We start from the raw sequence: 14,411 nt of genomic DNA on the forward strand, positions 1-14,411 counted from the left end.
GCATCCAGGAGAGATTTATGGACTAGTGATGAAATTATAGACATCAGTGTATATATGTTATTTACCATCATGAGGTTGATTAAGATTCTCAAGGTAATGAGCATAGATTGAAAGAATTTTCAGAGGTGATTTGAGCTATGTTCCAACATTTTGAGTTTTGGGACATGGAGAGACACTGATGAAGGAGACTGAGAAGGAACTGATACAAGATCTAAAAAAGAATAAAAATTCACAGATTATGATGATTTAGAATCAAAAGGAAGAAATAATTTAGTGAAAATGATAGAAATCACCTTGGCTATATGTTCATTATGAATGAATTAAATTCAACGAGTTCTGAGAAATGGCCAGCAGATTTATCATGCTGGCCTTGGTAAGAGCAATTTCACCAGAGTGGCAGAAGCCAAGCCTGATGAGAGTAGATTTAAGAAAAAATGAAAAAAAAAGAAGATATAGAAATCTCTTTCAAGAAGTTTTGATGGAAAGGGAAGAAAGAAAGAAACCTATAACTGGAGGATGGAAATAAATCTATGCCTGAGGTTTAAGAAATAAAAATGAGGATGTGATAGATTATAGGTCAGTTTATTCAAGTCTAACTTAAATAAAGATCTATAGGGACCTAATCTTACTACTTGGCAATTACTCAAATTTTACTTCATCCTATATTTTTCAATTATCAGTATGGGCAAAAATGGAAACAGGGAAACAGCACCTTGCATAGTAAAATTTGCATGCCTATAAGAGTACAGAAACTATTATTCATCCCTGTAAAAATAGCACTAGAAATTGTGCTGGGATTAAATGTACTGAGTCTCTACTGGTATTAAATGTACTGGTCATGCTTCCACAATGATCCAGTTCATAAATGGCCTCCATGAGCCCCCATATTCTCATTTGTCAAGTGATGTCATGACCACCTGCAGAACTATCATGAAGCAAAACTACCTCTAGTGTTTACCAGTATCTGAAAATAATGTTAGTATTTCATATGTGTTAGAATCTATCAATGACAAAAATCTTAGAAAATTTTCATGACCTGGAACAAATAACCAGCAGCAATGCATTTGCACTCAACTGACATAGTGAAGCATGTTTGTAAATGTCTGTCAACACTTCTTAAAATTATTAATGATTTTTGTTCTTTGTTCACTGATTGTTTCTGAAATATGCATATATGAGTATGTCTGGAAACTGAAGAAGACTGTGTTCCTATAATCAATTCTTGATTCTCTGCCAATTATGTTATGCTTCATCTTTATGACTTTATTGTCCAATCTTGTCTCACAATATTAATGTTAGAGAAAAGACAACAATCATTGTATCACGTGTGTATGTGTCACTATATAATTATGTGTATATTTTTAAAAGAACTTTTGTCTAAAGATTTTTAAATTTTTTGTTATTATTTTTAATTTTTTATCCATTTATCTGAGAGTCAGAGAGATGGAGAAGAAAAAACTCTCATCCTACAGCTCACATTACAAATGACAGCAGTGTCCAATCCCAATCCAGCCCTCCTATGTGAGTAGAACTGTTAGAGTAATCACTGCCGCCTCTCAGATTCTGCAGTACCTGGAAGTTGGAGCAGTCAGAACTGAATCTAGCTAAAACCAGGTAATATAATACAAGATGTGGATGTCCTAGCTAGTGTTTAATCACTATGTCAAAAACCCACCACCTCAAATTCACTACTTGCTGTATTTCCTGAACTTTCTCCTCCTTGTTTATCATACTATAAAAATGAGCAACTCTTGTTGCAGACTACTTAAATCTTGAAAGCGTTACAAAATATTTACTATCATCTGTATTTGGGCCATGATAAGGAACTTTTCATCTTGCTCCATGATATATTTATAAGTTACTGCCTTCCTTATTTCCACTCACAAGCTCCTAATTCAGAATATTACATACTTTATGGTATTGCAAAGAGCTGAGCCATAGGCTTATTAATTCTTGGAATAGATGGCCCAGTGTGGGGCTCACTAATTCAACAGTCTCTCACAGCTAATGAGGCTGCTAGGTAGTTTTTCACCCTAATGATGACAAAGTGCAAGCTGCAGACAATATAAGGAAAAACTGACTCTACAAAATTTTACATACATAATTATTTTTCAAAACTACTCAAAAGTATTGAGACGTTGCCTCAAAATCAAGTGGAATAATAAAGAATTATAATGGGGAAGCATTAATAAAGTGAAAAAAGAAATAAGCAGTGAATTATTGAGAAATGAATTATGTCTTTGGAAATCTATCACCCAAACAACAAGTTGAAATCAATCATCCTGAAAATGTAAAATATGAAGCATGCACATAACTGGCCATCAATAATCTCCTTTGTGACACACATTTGTACATGTCATGCAAACATATAAACTCCTTTAACTCATAGTATTCTGTCAATACATTTAAAAGCATACCTCTTAGTATTCTGATTTTTCAAAAAAATCAGAAAATAATCACAGGTAGATTCTTAAAGAAACACTCTGGAGATCAAAAGCAGAGGAAGCAATAAAATGTTTCCCTCCCTTTAATTAAATGTTTACACTCCATTCATTGCAACTCCCTATTTATTCCTTAGAAGAGGAAGAGTTGCCATCTGAAAATCAAAAACTAGATTCTTGGGGACAGCGTTGTGGCTAGAGGGTAAAGCCACTCCCTTTGTCACCAGCAACTCATATTGTCACAGTTTCATGTCCCAAGTGCTCCAAACCAATCCAGCTCCCAGATAATGTGCCTGGGGGAGCAGTGGAAGATGGCCCAAGTACTTACCCATGTTGGAGACCCTGATGAAGCTCCTGACTTCTGGCTTCAGCCTGGCCCAGCTCTCACCATTATGGCCATTTGAGAAGTGAATCAGCAGATGGAAGATCTCTCTCCCTCTCCCTCTCCCTCTCCCTCTCTCTCTCTCTCTCTAACTGTTTTTCAAATCAATAAATCATTTTTAAAAATGAGGTCTTGCCTTGTGCAGCAATGTGGATTAACTCAGAGGCCATTATGTTAAGTGAAATAAGCCAGGCACAGAAACAGAAATACTACATGATCTCATTCATGTGTTGAATCTAAAAAGTTGCTCTGGTAGAAGTAGAAAATAGAACAGTGGTTACCGAAGACTTGGGTGTTCAGGAGGAGATTTGATCAAAGGATGCATAATTACAGTAAGACAGGAGGAATAAATTTAAAGAAACCTGCCACACAGCAAGGTGACTTCAGTTAATGATGATCCATCACATTCTTGAAAACTTTAAAGAGTAGATGTTATGTGCTCTCACCACAAACATAACTATGCCAGACAATACACTCATTAATTAGCTAGATTTAATCATTCCACAATGTTCAAAACATCATAGTGTATACTGGGGTGGGGAGCCTTTTTTCTGCCGAAGTCAATTTAAATAGTTAGAGCATCACTCATGGTTCATACAAAATTATCAAGTTAAAATGAGCCTGCTATAGATTTATTTAATTTAGAGTCCTGCCCTTGGTTACTTGAGCAGGGCCAGACCACATGATTTCATGGGCCTTATATGGCCCACAGACTGGATGTTGCCCACCCCTTGTGTACACTATAAAACACACAGTATTAACTAACAATTCAAAAAAATAATTCAATGATAAAATCCTTATCAGTTATACCAATATTTTTCAAATGATCAATACCCAAGTCCATAACAGGTATAAAAAAGCTGTTCAGGGAGCAAATTACATCAATTCATTTTTATGTAAAAAGAGCACGACAATTCATTGATATGGTTTCACTTTTCACATCACAAATTTTAAGAACATGTCATTTGTGGACTACTGATATAGTATCAAAAGTTGCTAATTAACTGAAAAGGATATCAACTCAAATATGAGTACTTTTCCATCATCTAAATCAATGCCTTTTGTGAGGATGGTTTCTTTTTGAATATTTTAACAAAAAGAACAATATACTTCCATGTATTGAACAAGATATGAGAATCCAGCTGTATTCTATTGAACCAAAATCTTCTATTAAAGAGATTTCTTTTGGCCAGCATTGTGGCATAGCGGGTAAAGCCATAGCCTGTGACACTGGCATCCCCTATCGGCACTGGTTCAACTCAGGGTTGCTCTACTTCTCATCCAGCTCCCTGCTAATGTGCCTGGGAAAGCAGTGGAGGGTGACCCAAGTGCTTGGGCCCCTGCACTCACATGGGAGATGTGGATGAAGCTGCTGGCTCCTGGCTTCCCAATCTGGTCATTGTGGCCATTTGGGTAGAGAATCAGTGGATGGAACATCTCTCTCTCTCTCTCTCTCTCTCTCTCTCTCTCTCTCTCTTTCTCTCTCTGTCTCTCTCTCTCTGTCCTCTCCTCCCCTGTAACTTTGTCTTAAATAAACTAAGTAACTCTTTAAAAAAAATGAATTTATTAACATGTAGAACAATGCAGTCTTCTTTTTTTTTTTGTTAGGAAAAATAAAGTTTTATACATAAAATTAAAATGTCATTAATTTAACGTAATTTGTAAAAGTAAAGCATTTTAAAAGATTTACTTATTTATTTAAATGGCACTGAAATACAGAGAGAGAGAGACTCATCCTTCCACTTGTTCACTCCTCAAATGAATGCAACAGCCAGGTCTGGGCCAGGCTAAAGCCAAGGGAAAGGAACTCCATCCTGATTTCCAATGTGGGTAGCAGGGACCCGAGTACTTGGATCATTTTCCACTGCCATTCCATGCTCATTAACAGGAAGCTGAATTGGAAGCAGAGCAGCCAGGACTGGCACTCAGATATGGGATGCCCTTGTAGCAAGCAGTGGTTTTAACCCACAGTGCCACAATGCCAGTCCCAAATTAATGAGTATCTTAAAATTTTCTCAGTTAAAATATTCAAAATGGTAAATATCATAGATAAGACAGATATAACCAAAAAGCTCCTGGGTGTTCCTAACAGTGGGAAACCATCCTGAGACCAGCAAATCTGAGAACTGCAACGTGGTTGCTACCTAAATGCATATACATGGTTTCCTTCCTTTTAAACACTAAGTTCCATATCAGACTACCAATTAAGTTCCACTCTTCATTGTTTGAGTTTTCTGACAGTTCATTTAGAGAGAGAGATAACTAGTATATTCTGTCCTCAGTTCAGTTAATGTAGAGTTAAATTTACTAAGTCTCACAATTTCCCCAGAATTTCTATGTTGATTTATGCCTGAGGCACCAGAACAAATGTTTTGATATTAGCTCTTTCAACATCTCCTTAAGAAAATATGGACTGAGCATCCACTACACATCAAGTAATAAACTGAGTTCTGACACATCAAATATCAGTAAAGCAAAGTCTCTGGCCATGCTTGGGCCCAGCCAAGTCCCTAAACTGCAAGTTCCTATATAAAGCATATTAAAAGAAATGGTTTTTGTTTTCTGTTGTGTTGCTGTTGTTGCTTAAAAGATTCATTCATTTATTCAAAAGCAAAGTTACAGAAAGAGATAGAGAGAGACAGAGAGAGGGGAGAGTAGAGAGAGAGAGAGAGAATCTTCCATCTGCTGGTTCACTCTCCAAATAGTTGCAACAGCCAGGGCTGGGCCAGGCTGAAGCCAGGAGACAGGAGCTTCATCTGGGTTTCCCACCTGGGTGCAATTGGGCTACTTTCTGCTGCTTTCCCAGGTGATACAGTAGGGAACTGGATTAGAAGCAGAGATGCCAGGACTCCAACCAGCACCCATATGGGATGCCGGCGCTGCAGGTGGCAGCTTAATCAGCTGTGCCACAGTGTTGGTCCAGAGATGGTTTTTGAAATACTGCGTGGCTATTCTTTGGTTGGACCCAGAAAAATGGTGGTGAAGCGCTGCAAACCATTATAAGATAATCAAGACTATGTGCACTCTCTTCCAAGAATATAAAGAGATAAAATAAATGGATAATAAATGCTGTGACTGTAACTCAAAAGCCTCCCTTCGAAGATAATGACAGTTAGAGGGTTAGGGTAAGTCAAAGTATACAACTGGACAAATCTCTTGTATGAGCAACATCAGAGGCACAGTGTTGAGCTCCCCACAGCAAGGGTCACAAAGAGGAAAAGAATGCTGATTAAATGTTTCTTTCTTTACCTGCTGACCCTCTGCTTGCCTGTGGAATGTGATCAGCCAGGACTCAGGCCAGAAACCTGAGTAAGCAACCCAGAATCTTATCAGTGCACATGAATAAATTTTTTAAAATGCACTGGACAAAATCTGGACTTGGGAAACAATTTTAAAACATTACCTCTGGAAAGGGATAATTTATAATTTCTTTTTTTGCAGAATCACACTAAGTTAACTGAACAGAAAGGGAAAAAACACTTTATTGTATATACTTGAAAGATAGGCATACAACCAATACTAATATGAAATTTCAGCTCCTAACTACTGCTTTCAATATTGCTTGCTTGGAGAAACACATTTGCTTCTAATTTTAGGAGTGGATAGAGCTTGAGTAGTCAAACTTGATTTGCAATTTCAGCACTTTAGTTCACAAAAGACACTCTACCTTCTTTTAGGTAAAAATTATATTGAAGTCTGCCTGGATTTTTAAATAAATACAATGCAGTAAATGTGAATATAACCTTTCATATTAAGGTAAACAATAAGTAATAAACATATCATCCCCTATTAATAACAAAATTATTTATCAATATTACTTTTTAATCTTCATCCCTATTGTGGAGATAGCAGTATTTAATACATTTAAGATTAACCAATCTTTGCATATCTAATGAGTAAAGGACAAGGAGCAATACACCTTCTACTGATAACAATGAACATTTATTCTCCTTCTGCATGGTTTTCTAATAAAATGTAGTGCACTGAATCAAATAACATTACCTAATAACAATTTGTTTTACAGCCTAGAAATTCATGTAATATCTAGAATGACTTAATTGTTTAATATTTTTGCTTTCAGACTATTCAAATCTCTTCATCTAAGAAACCATTTTAAGGAAGAAAGGTAGAGACAGGGCATGGGTTTAGGAGAAGGATAACTCCAGATCAAAATAAAATTACATAAATCATGGCCTGAGTTAAGCCAAATAGTGCAATAGATAAGATCTATGTCAAGAGCCTTAGAATTATAATTAGGTAAAACAGAATGCTTGTCCTAGAAAGAATTTCAAGGCTATGTATGTAAAAGAAAACTGAATTTCACTTAGAATCATATCTCTAGGAATTTTATCTCTATGAAGAATTATATCTCTAATTATTTCTAATAAGCCATGAATATGCTATTCCAGGCATTGAAAACATATAACTAGGCATTATGAAAAAAATTACAGTGGATTCAAAACATAATCATACTAAATTAACATTTTAAAGTAAAAAAAATTCCTCCACCTGCCCCCAAAAGAAAAGAAAGCAAGAAAACAAACACACGAGCCTCAATTTCACTAGCATATTGTGTTTGGATCACAGCCAAATATCACAAACCACATTGATATTTTGTGTTTTTGGCTGAGTGACATTAGGATGTCTTTGAGGAGAGAAGGAAGGGGAAAAAAAGAACTCAGAAAACAGCAAATAAGAACTTTGCAGAGCATAGAGGTATCATTTCTAGTTTATCATCAAAACAACATTGGAAGTAGTTCAATTAGAAAACACACCAATGACACTAGGAGGTAGTCATCCAAGGTATACTGCAGCAAAGACCAATCTGGGAATTCGTTCAGCAAATGTTGTAGAGCACCAATTTCTTAGTCACTAGCAGACAGAACATGTGCCTATGCCAAGGTATTGAACAACATAGTTTTGTCTCAACAGCCCATTACATGCTTTAGTTTAAGAGGGAAGAGAAAGGATTACCCGAAGCTAGAAGATAGTGTCTAAAATGTGGAGGCAGACGAAATCAGGAATCTCCCAAAACTTTGGCTCAGCACATTAAAATTAGTCACTGTCTATAAAGAACCTGCCAAGACTGCTGAGGATGTGAAAGTTAATACTGTCCTGATGGAAACAGGACACTGACACTCCTCCCAAAAAGCCAGGGAGTAAGGCTGATTTCTACCAAAGCTCTTCATTTTGGAATAGGAATTTCTTAACTCTGAGCTGGCTCATTCTCTAGTAAACTTCCCTACAGAACAGTGTCTAGGTTAGTTCAGTGTCTTAGCTGGGACTAGTGGGTTCTATTTCACTTCTGAAACAGCCAACGTTTCCCTCCCCCACACACTTTAACATATGATTGCTGTGAGATGAAGAATAAAGTGAAAAAAATATATAGTTGTTTAAACCACAATTAAAATGAACTTTTACAAAATTCTTAGTCTTTAAGACAGAATACTGTTATATGTTCCTCTTATTTGTAAACTGAAAATAAAAATAGTTACAGAGTATTAATAAAATACTCTTTCTAGAAAACACATCGACAACAACAACCAAAAAAAACTAATACAAAATCATTACCTCTGCTCTCTGTGTTCTGGGAAAAGCAGTTGATTTCTCTATGGCATAAACATCCACCAGGTAAAGACACGCTCCCTGCTCCCGGTCCAGAATGGCCGCAGTCTGAATCGTGCCAGAGTGTCGTCCAATAGTGAAGAGACGTCCAACAGTCTTCTCTTCACAGCGAACAGAAACAATATAATATTCCACCGGGGCTTCAGCTCCTCGGGGGCTAGCTGCTTCTATTGATATGACATTGGTACCAATGGGTTCCCCTTCCTTCAAAATAGTTATATACTTGGGTTGAGTAAAAACAGGGCCATCAAGACCCTGAAGAATCACAGTCAATTCAGTGGTTGATTTCCTCCTTTCAGGGCCAAGGTCTGTTGCTGACACAATGAGGTTGTAGATCAGCTGTGAAGGCACCAGTGCAGAAGCCACTCTCAAGTCTCCACTATACCGATCCACAACGAAGGTGTTCGTGTCTCCGTTGACGATCTCGTACTCCACCTCTCCGTTTGCACCTTCATCTGGGTCGGCAGCCATGATGGTTGTCAGCACAGACCCAATCACAGCAGATGGGTCTGCAGCAAGGGCGTTTTGTGATATAAACATTGGGACATTGTCATTGAGGTCTGTAACCAAAATGGTCACATTTTTCAAAGCATACCGTCTAGTTTCTATTGGCACAGCTTGATCATTGGCTTTTACAGTTAACTCGAAGAGATTAGCAAATTCCCGATCTATTTCAGCATTAGTGTATATAGTCCCTTTGACTTCATCTATGCCAAAGTGGTTGCCTCTTGGCATCTGCTGGATGATCGTGTAAGTTAGCTGTCCATTAATATCTGCATCGGGATCGTGTGCAGTCACCGAAATGACAGAAGTACCAATGGGAACGTTCTCAACAATGGACTTGAAGATATCTCCAGGAGGGAAGCTGGGGGGATTGTCATTAAAGTCTCTCACATGTATAACCACTGACATTGTAGATGAACGAGGAGGCCTTCCTTGGTCTCTTGCTGTTATATTTAACTTGTACAGAGACTGTGTTTCAAAGTCCAGTTTTTTGGCAAGAAAAATACTCCCAGTGTTTGGGCTAATGCTAAATGTCCCATGGTTATTAGTACCAGTAATACTGTAATGTAAGTCAGCATTGTCACCTGAATCAGAATCAGTTGCAGTAACAGAGGAAACGAGTTCACCAATTCTCATGTTTTCAACAACATCAACGAATAACGTAGACTTAGGGAAAGAAGGGGTATTGTCATTTTCATCTAAAATATCAATATTTAAGGTACAGGTTGAATTGAGGGGGATTGTCCCTGAATCCACAGCTTGAATGACAAGTGAATAGGCAGGTGTTGCTTCATAGTCCAATTTGCCAATTAGTGTTACCTGACCAGAGGTACTGTCTATGGCAAACTGCTTTTCTTCATTTCCCTTCATTACAGCATAGTGAATGAGTCCATTGTTACCTTCATCCACATCTGAAGCGGAGACCCTTAAGACCTGTGTCAGGTTGGCTGCGGACTCTGATATCGTGGCTTGGTAAAAGTCTTTTAGAAACTTGGGAGCGTTATCATTTATATCCTTCATGTAAACATGCACAGTGGCCTGATCCTTGAGAGGCTGAGGGAGCCCCTGATCTGTTGCTATGACTGTGAAGCTAAACACTGCAGTTCCTCTCCGCCTCATAAGAGACTCCCTGTCAAACTGATGTGTACTTGTAATTTCCCCAGTGACTGCATGCAACTCAAAATCTGGCTGCACCATTTCAAAAGAATACCTTACTTCCCCATTGGGCCCGAAGTCTTTATCTATTGCACTCACTTTGCCCACGGATGACCCAGCTCTCTGCTCCTCTTCAAAGTAAAATGTGTAATTGGTACTGTTAAAAAGGGGCCTGTTATCATTTACATCTTCTAAAATTACAGTAACATTCACAGTAGCACTAAGGGGTTCCACTGCTCTGTCAGAAGCAACAACCAGTAACACATATCTGTCTTGAAGTTCACGGTCCAGTTCACTTTTTATATACAACTGACCATCTGGGAATATGCCAAAAGCGTTCCCTGTATTTCCTTCAGCAATGGTGTATGCGATTTCACCATTTGCTCCTGAATCCTTATCAGAAGCTTGCACTTTAAAGAATCGAGAGTTCACAGGTTCTGACTCAGAGAGGGTGACCTCATACGAAAGCTGGTCAAACACTGGCGGGTTGTCATTAACATCATGGACATAAACTGTTAAGATGACACTAGAAGAGAGCTGGGGAACACCCATATCAGACGCCAAGATCTCTACTTGGTAGGAGCCAGCCTGAACATCCAGGGGCCCAAGCAAACTAATATTACCATTCTTTTCATTGATGGCAAACAGGTTCTTGGGGTTCTGTTTCAGACTATAGAGCACCATGCCATTTACACCTTCATCCGGGTCCACCGCTTTAGCTTGGAAAATGCTATGACCTGCCTGCCAATTCTCCACCACATCTACACTCTCTACCGCCTGAAGGAAATGGGGAGAGTTGTCATTCAAATCTTTCACCGTTATGTTAACCACAGTGTCTCCAGTCACTGTGCCCCCACTGGCCACGACTTTCAGCTGATAAAAGGATTGTTCCTCTCTGTCAATCACGCTTGCTGTGGTAAGCTGCCCAGTGACCTGGTTGATAGCGAACATACCTTTCTGATCCCCGGACGTAATGAGATAACTGATGTTGGAATTGAGATCCATGCTGGATGCAGACACGCTGCCCACATGATAGCCCAGAGCCACATTCTCAAAAACCACGAAGCTGTAGGCAGCCTGGCTGAATACAGGCGGGTTGTCTTGGGTGTCCAATACAGTGATGGTCACTATCGCTTGGTTGGGGGACTGTAAATTGCCACCATCAGTAGCTACTACTTGCAACTGGTAAGCTGTTTTTTCTTCTCTGTCTAGAGCCATCTTTGTTGAAATAACCCCGCTCTGAGCATTGACCTGAAACCGAGACCTGTCCCCAGCTGATATCGTATACCTGACAGTTCCATTGGGACCCAAGTCTGGGTCAGTGGCAGACACTGTGGTGATGTAGCTGCCTCCAGGCTCATTCTCCTGAATATGAGCAAAGTATTGGACTGGGTAGAAGACAGGGCTGTTGTCATTCACATCCAGAAGACTCACATTGATGCGTGCCATTGATGACTGTGGAGGGGAGCCCAGATCTGTGGCCACAACCAACAGGGAGTAGAAGGCCTGCTCCTCTCTGTCCAAGGAGGATATAGTATTCAACCTCCCAGACACAGGATCCAGACGGAAGGACCTCTGGTCAGTCTCAGCATCCTGTAGGGAGAAGCGCACTGTCCCATTGTCACCCAGGTCCCCATCGGTGGCCCCAAGCACCAACAGTTCTGTCCCCGTTGGAGCATTCTCAACCACGGCCACATCATAGCCTTCTGGCTGGCTAAACACCGGCTTCTCGTCATTCACATCCAGGAGGGTTACTACAAGCTGGGCATAGGAAACCTTGGGGTGGACTCCCTGGTCCCGGGCGCTGATGTTCAGGACAATCTGGGAAGCGAGTTCACGGTCGAGGCCTCCTGCAGCCCCAGTGGTCACCAGGCCGCTGTGTTCGCTGATATGAAACCATCCTAGTCCATTGCCGGAGACGATGCTGTAACGTAAATTGGCGTTGAGCCCAGAGTCGCCATCGGTGGCAGACACTCCGCTCACATAGCTTCCCGGAGGCGCCTCCTCGCTCAGGTTCACTCGGTACACTTGCTGTGCGAAGACAGGAGGGTGGTCATTGATGTCGTTGACGAAAATCACCAAGCTGGCCACCGAGGAGCGCGCCTGGACCTTGGCGGCAGGGGGCGCCCCATAGTTATCTGAGACGGAAACGGTGAGGTTGTAGGAAGGGATGCGCTCGCGGTCCAGGGCGCTGGCCACCTTGATGAGGCTCAGGTTTGGCACCTTGCTGCTCTGCACTTCAAAGTGGCGCTGCTCATTGCCCCCCAGAATCTGCACGGAGATGTTCCCGTTGGCTGCGGGGGAATCTGCGTCAGTCACGGTGAGCAGAGCGACCACGGTGCCCACCTGAGCGTTCTCATCCACCGAGGCGTAGCGCGAGGTGGCGGGGAAGTAGCGGAACTTGACCACAGGGTCATTGTCATTCACGTCCAGCAGCTGGATGAGCGCCTCGGCGCGCCCGGTGAGGGAGGGCAGGCCTCGGTCCATCGCCTGCACCGTAAGCGAGTACTGGCGCCGGGCCTCGAAGTCCAGGGGCTCCCGCACGGTGATAAGCCCAGTTTCCGGGTCCATTTGGAAGGGGGTCCCCTCGTCCTGCAGCCGATAACGGATGTCCGCATTGGTGCCCTCGTCCGCGTCCGCCGCCGCCACCTGGAGGACGCTGGAGCCCACGACCGCGTCCTCAGGCACCCCCGCCTGGTAGTGGGAACTGCCAAAGACCGGGGGATTGTCGTTAATGTCCTGCACCGTCACGTTCACCTGCAGGTAGCCCCGCCGCTTCGGCTCGCCCTTGTCCTCCACCTCCACCAGGAGCTGGTACTGCGGCGTGGCCTCTCGGTCCAGCCCGCCCTTGGACACCAGGTGCAGGAACGCGCCCTCGCCGCTGGGGTTCAGGGTGATGTCCAGGCGGAAGCGGCCCGCCTCGTTGCCCCGGATGATGCGGTAGGAGCGGTGGTCCACGCCGTTGGAGCCGATGTCCGAGTCGGTGGCGGTGTCCAGGATGACCTGGCGCCCGCTGCTGCTGTCCTCCTTGAAAGAGACCACGATGGAAGGGTCTGGGAAGACCGGGGCGTTGTCGTTGAGGTCCCGCACCAGCACTCGCACCTCGGTGGGGTAGGTGGGCGCGCTGGAAAGGACCACCAGGTTGATCACGTCGCTGGGCAGGCTCTCGCGGTCGATGGTGGCGGTAGTGTACAGGGCGCCGGTGCTACTGTTGATGGCAAACAGGGCGTGGCTTTCGCTGAGCCTGTAGGTGAAGCCCGGGCGCGTCTGGATGGTGCCCACCAGGGTGCCGGGAGGTTGCTCTTCCAGCACTTGGAACACCTGGCGTTGCTCGGCCCCGAGGACCCAAGCCGGCCCGGGGAGCAGTGACAGCAGCCAAAGGACTCGAAGCAGCTGAAACACTGAGAGTGAGTGCAGCGGGAGCCACGGGCGGCCAGCAACCCTGCCTGCCGCCAAGTCCATGGTCCTGGCTCCCCGGAACGCGCGGTGAAGAGAAGCAAGGGGCGAAGCAAGCAGGATGATATGTACGGGGATTAAGTAGCGCCAGCCAAACCAAACCAAACCAAAACAAAAGAAAAGAAAAAAAAAAGCAAAACAAAACTAAACACCTCAGCTCGCTCTGAGACCTCTGCTATTTCAAAGACCCTCCAGTCCAGACAAAGTAAGTGGCGCCAGCACAGGACCCCAGGTATAGCCAGTGGCGGGCGTAAGGCGGGGAGGATGCCCTGGCGAAAAGCGGCCAAGCATTCCGCGGGACACCCACTGCGAGCCGAGTTCCCAGTAAAGTTCCTCAAACCTCTTCTTTTTCCCCCCCACCCCCCACCGTCCCTGCTGCTGAATCCGGAGAGAGTCTGGGCGTTCTCGCCCGGCTGGCTGTGTGCTGCCTGGGTCTAAGGTACACGAGCAGTCATCGCGAGCGATCGTCTTCAGAAACTTCAGAACTTACCCCACAGCGAAGACACGGGAAGAGGGGAGGAAGGGCCCGCGTCGGGGGCGGCGGAGAGCACGGCTGCGCAGCCGGGGAGGGGCGGCGAGGAACCGGGACACTCGAATTCCTTCCCCCGGAGCTGCAGACCAAGGGGTGTCCGCCAGTCCCCCCCGCGCCCCGAGAGCCGGGCCGGGCCGCCCCTTCCAGCTGCGCTCCGAGGCCCGGGCGCCGCGAGAGCCGCGTTCCAGGCGCTGCCGCTGCGCGCTGGGGTTCGGCCCCCGGGAGCGCTCAGCGCCGGCCCCTGCCCTGCCGCTGCCGCCGCCGCCGCCCCTGCTGCGGCTTGGAGCCCGTGGCCGGGGACAGGCAACCGCCAGCG

General features: G+C 43.7%; 1 protein-coding gene across 1 annotated transcript in view; it reads right to left on the reverse strand.

Moving 5' to 3' along the window:
* Positions 1-14,179, reverse strand: part of FAT4 (FAT atypical cadherin 4) — a 176,640-nt gene extending 162,461 nt beyond the window's left edge. Inside the window, exon 1 of the mRNA XM_062199659.1 lies at positions 8,395-14,179. Within this exon, the coding sequence (XP_062055643.1) occupies positions 8,395-13,569 (5,175 nt within the window). The 5' untranslated portion in view covers positions 13,570-14,179. The remainder of the gene's footprint in view (positions 1-8,394) is intronic.
* Positions 14,180-14,411: the final 232 nt, after the last annotated feature.

Source organism: Lepus europaeus, chromosome 8 (assembly GCF_033115175.1).
Source record: "Lepus europaeus isolate LE1 chromosome 8, mLepTim1.pri, whole genome shotgun sequence".
In the NCBI taxonomy this organism is placed as follows: Eukaryota; Metazoa; Chordata; class Mammalia; order Lagomorpha; family Leporidae; genus Lepus; species Lepus europaeus.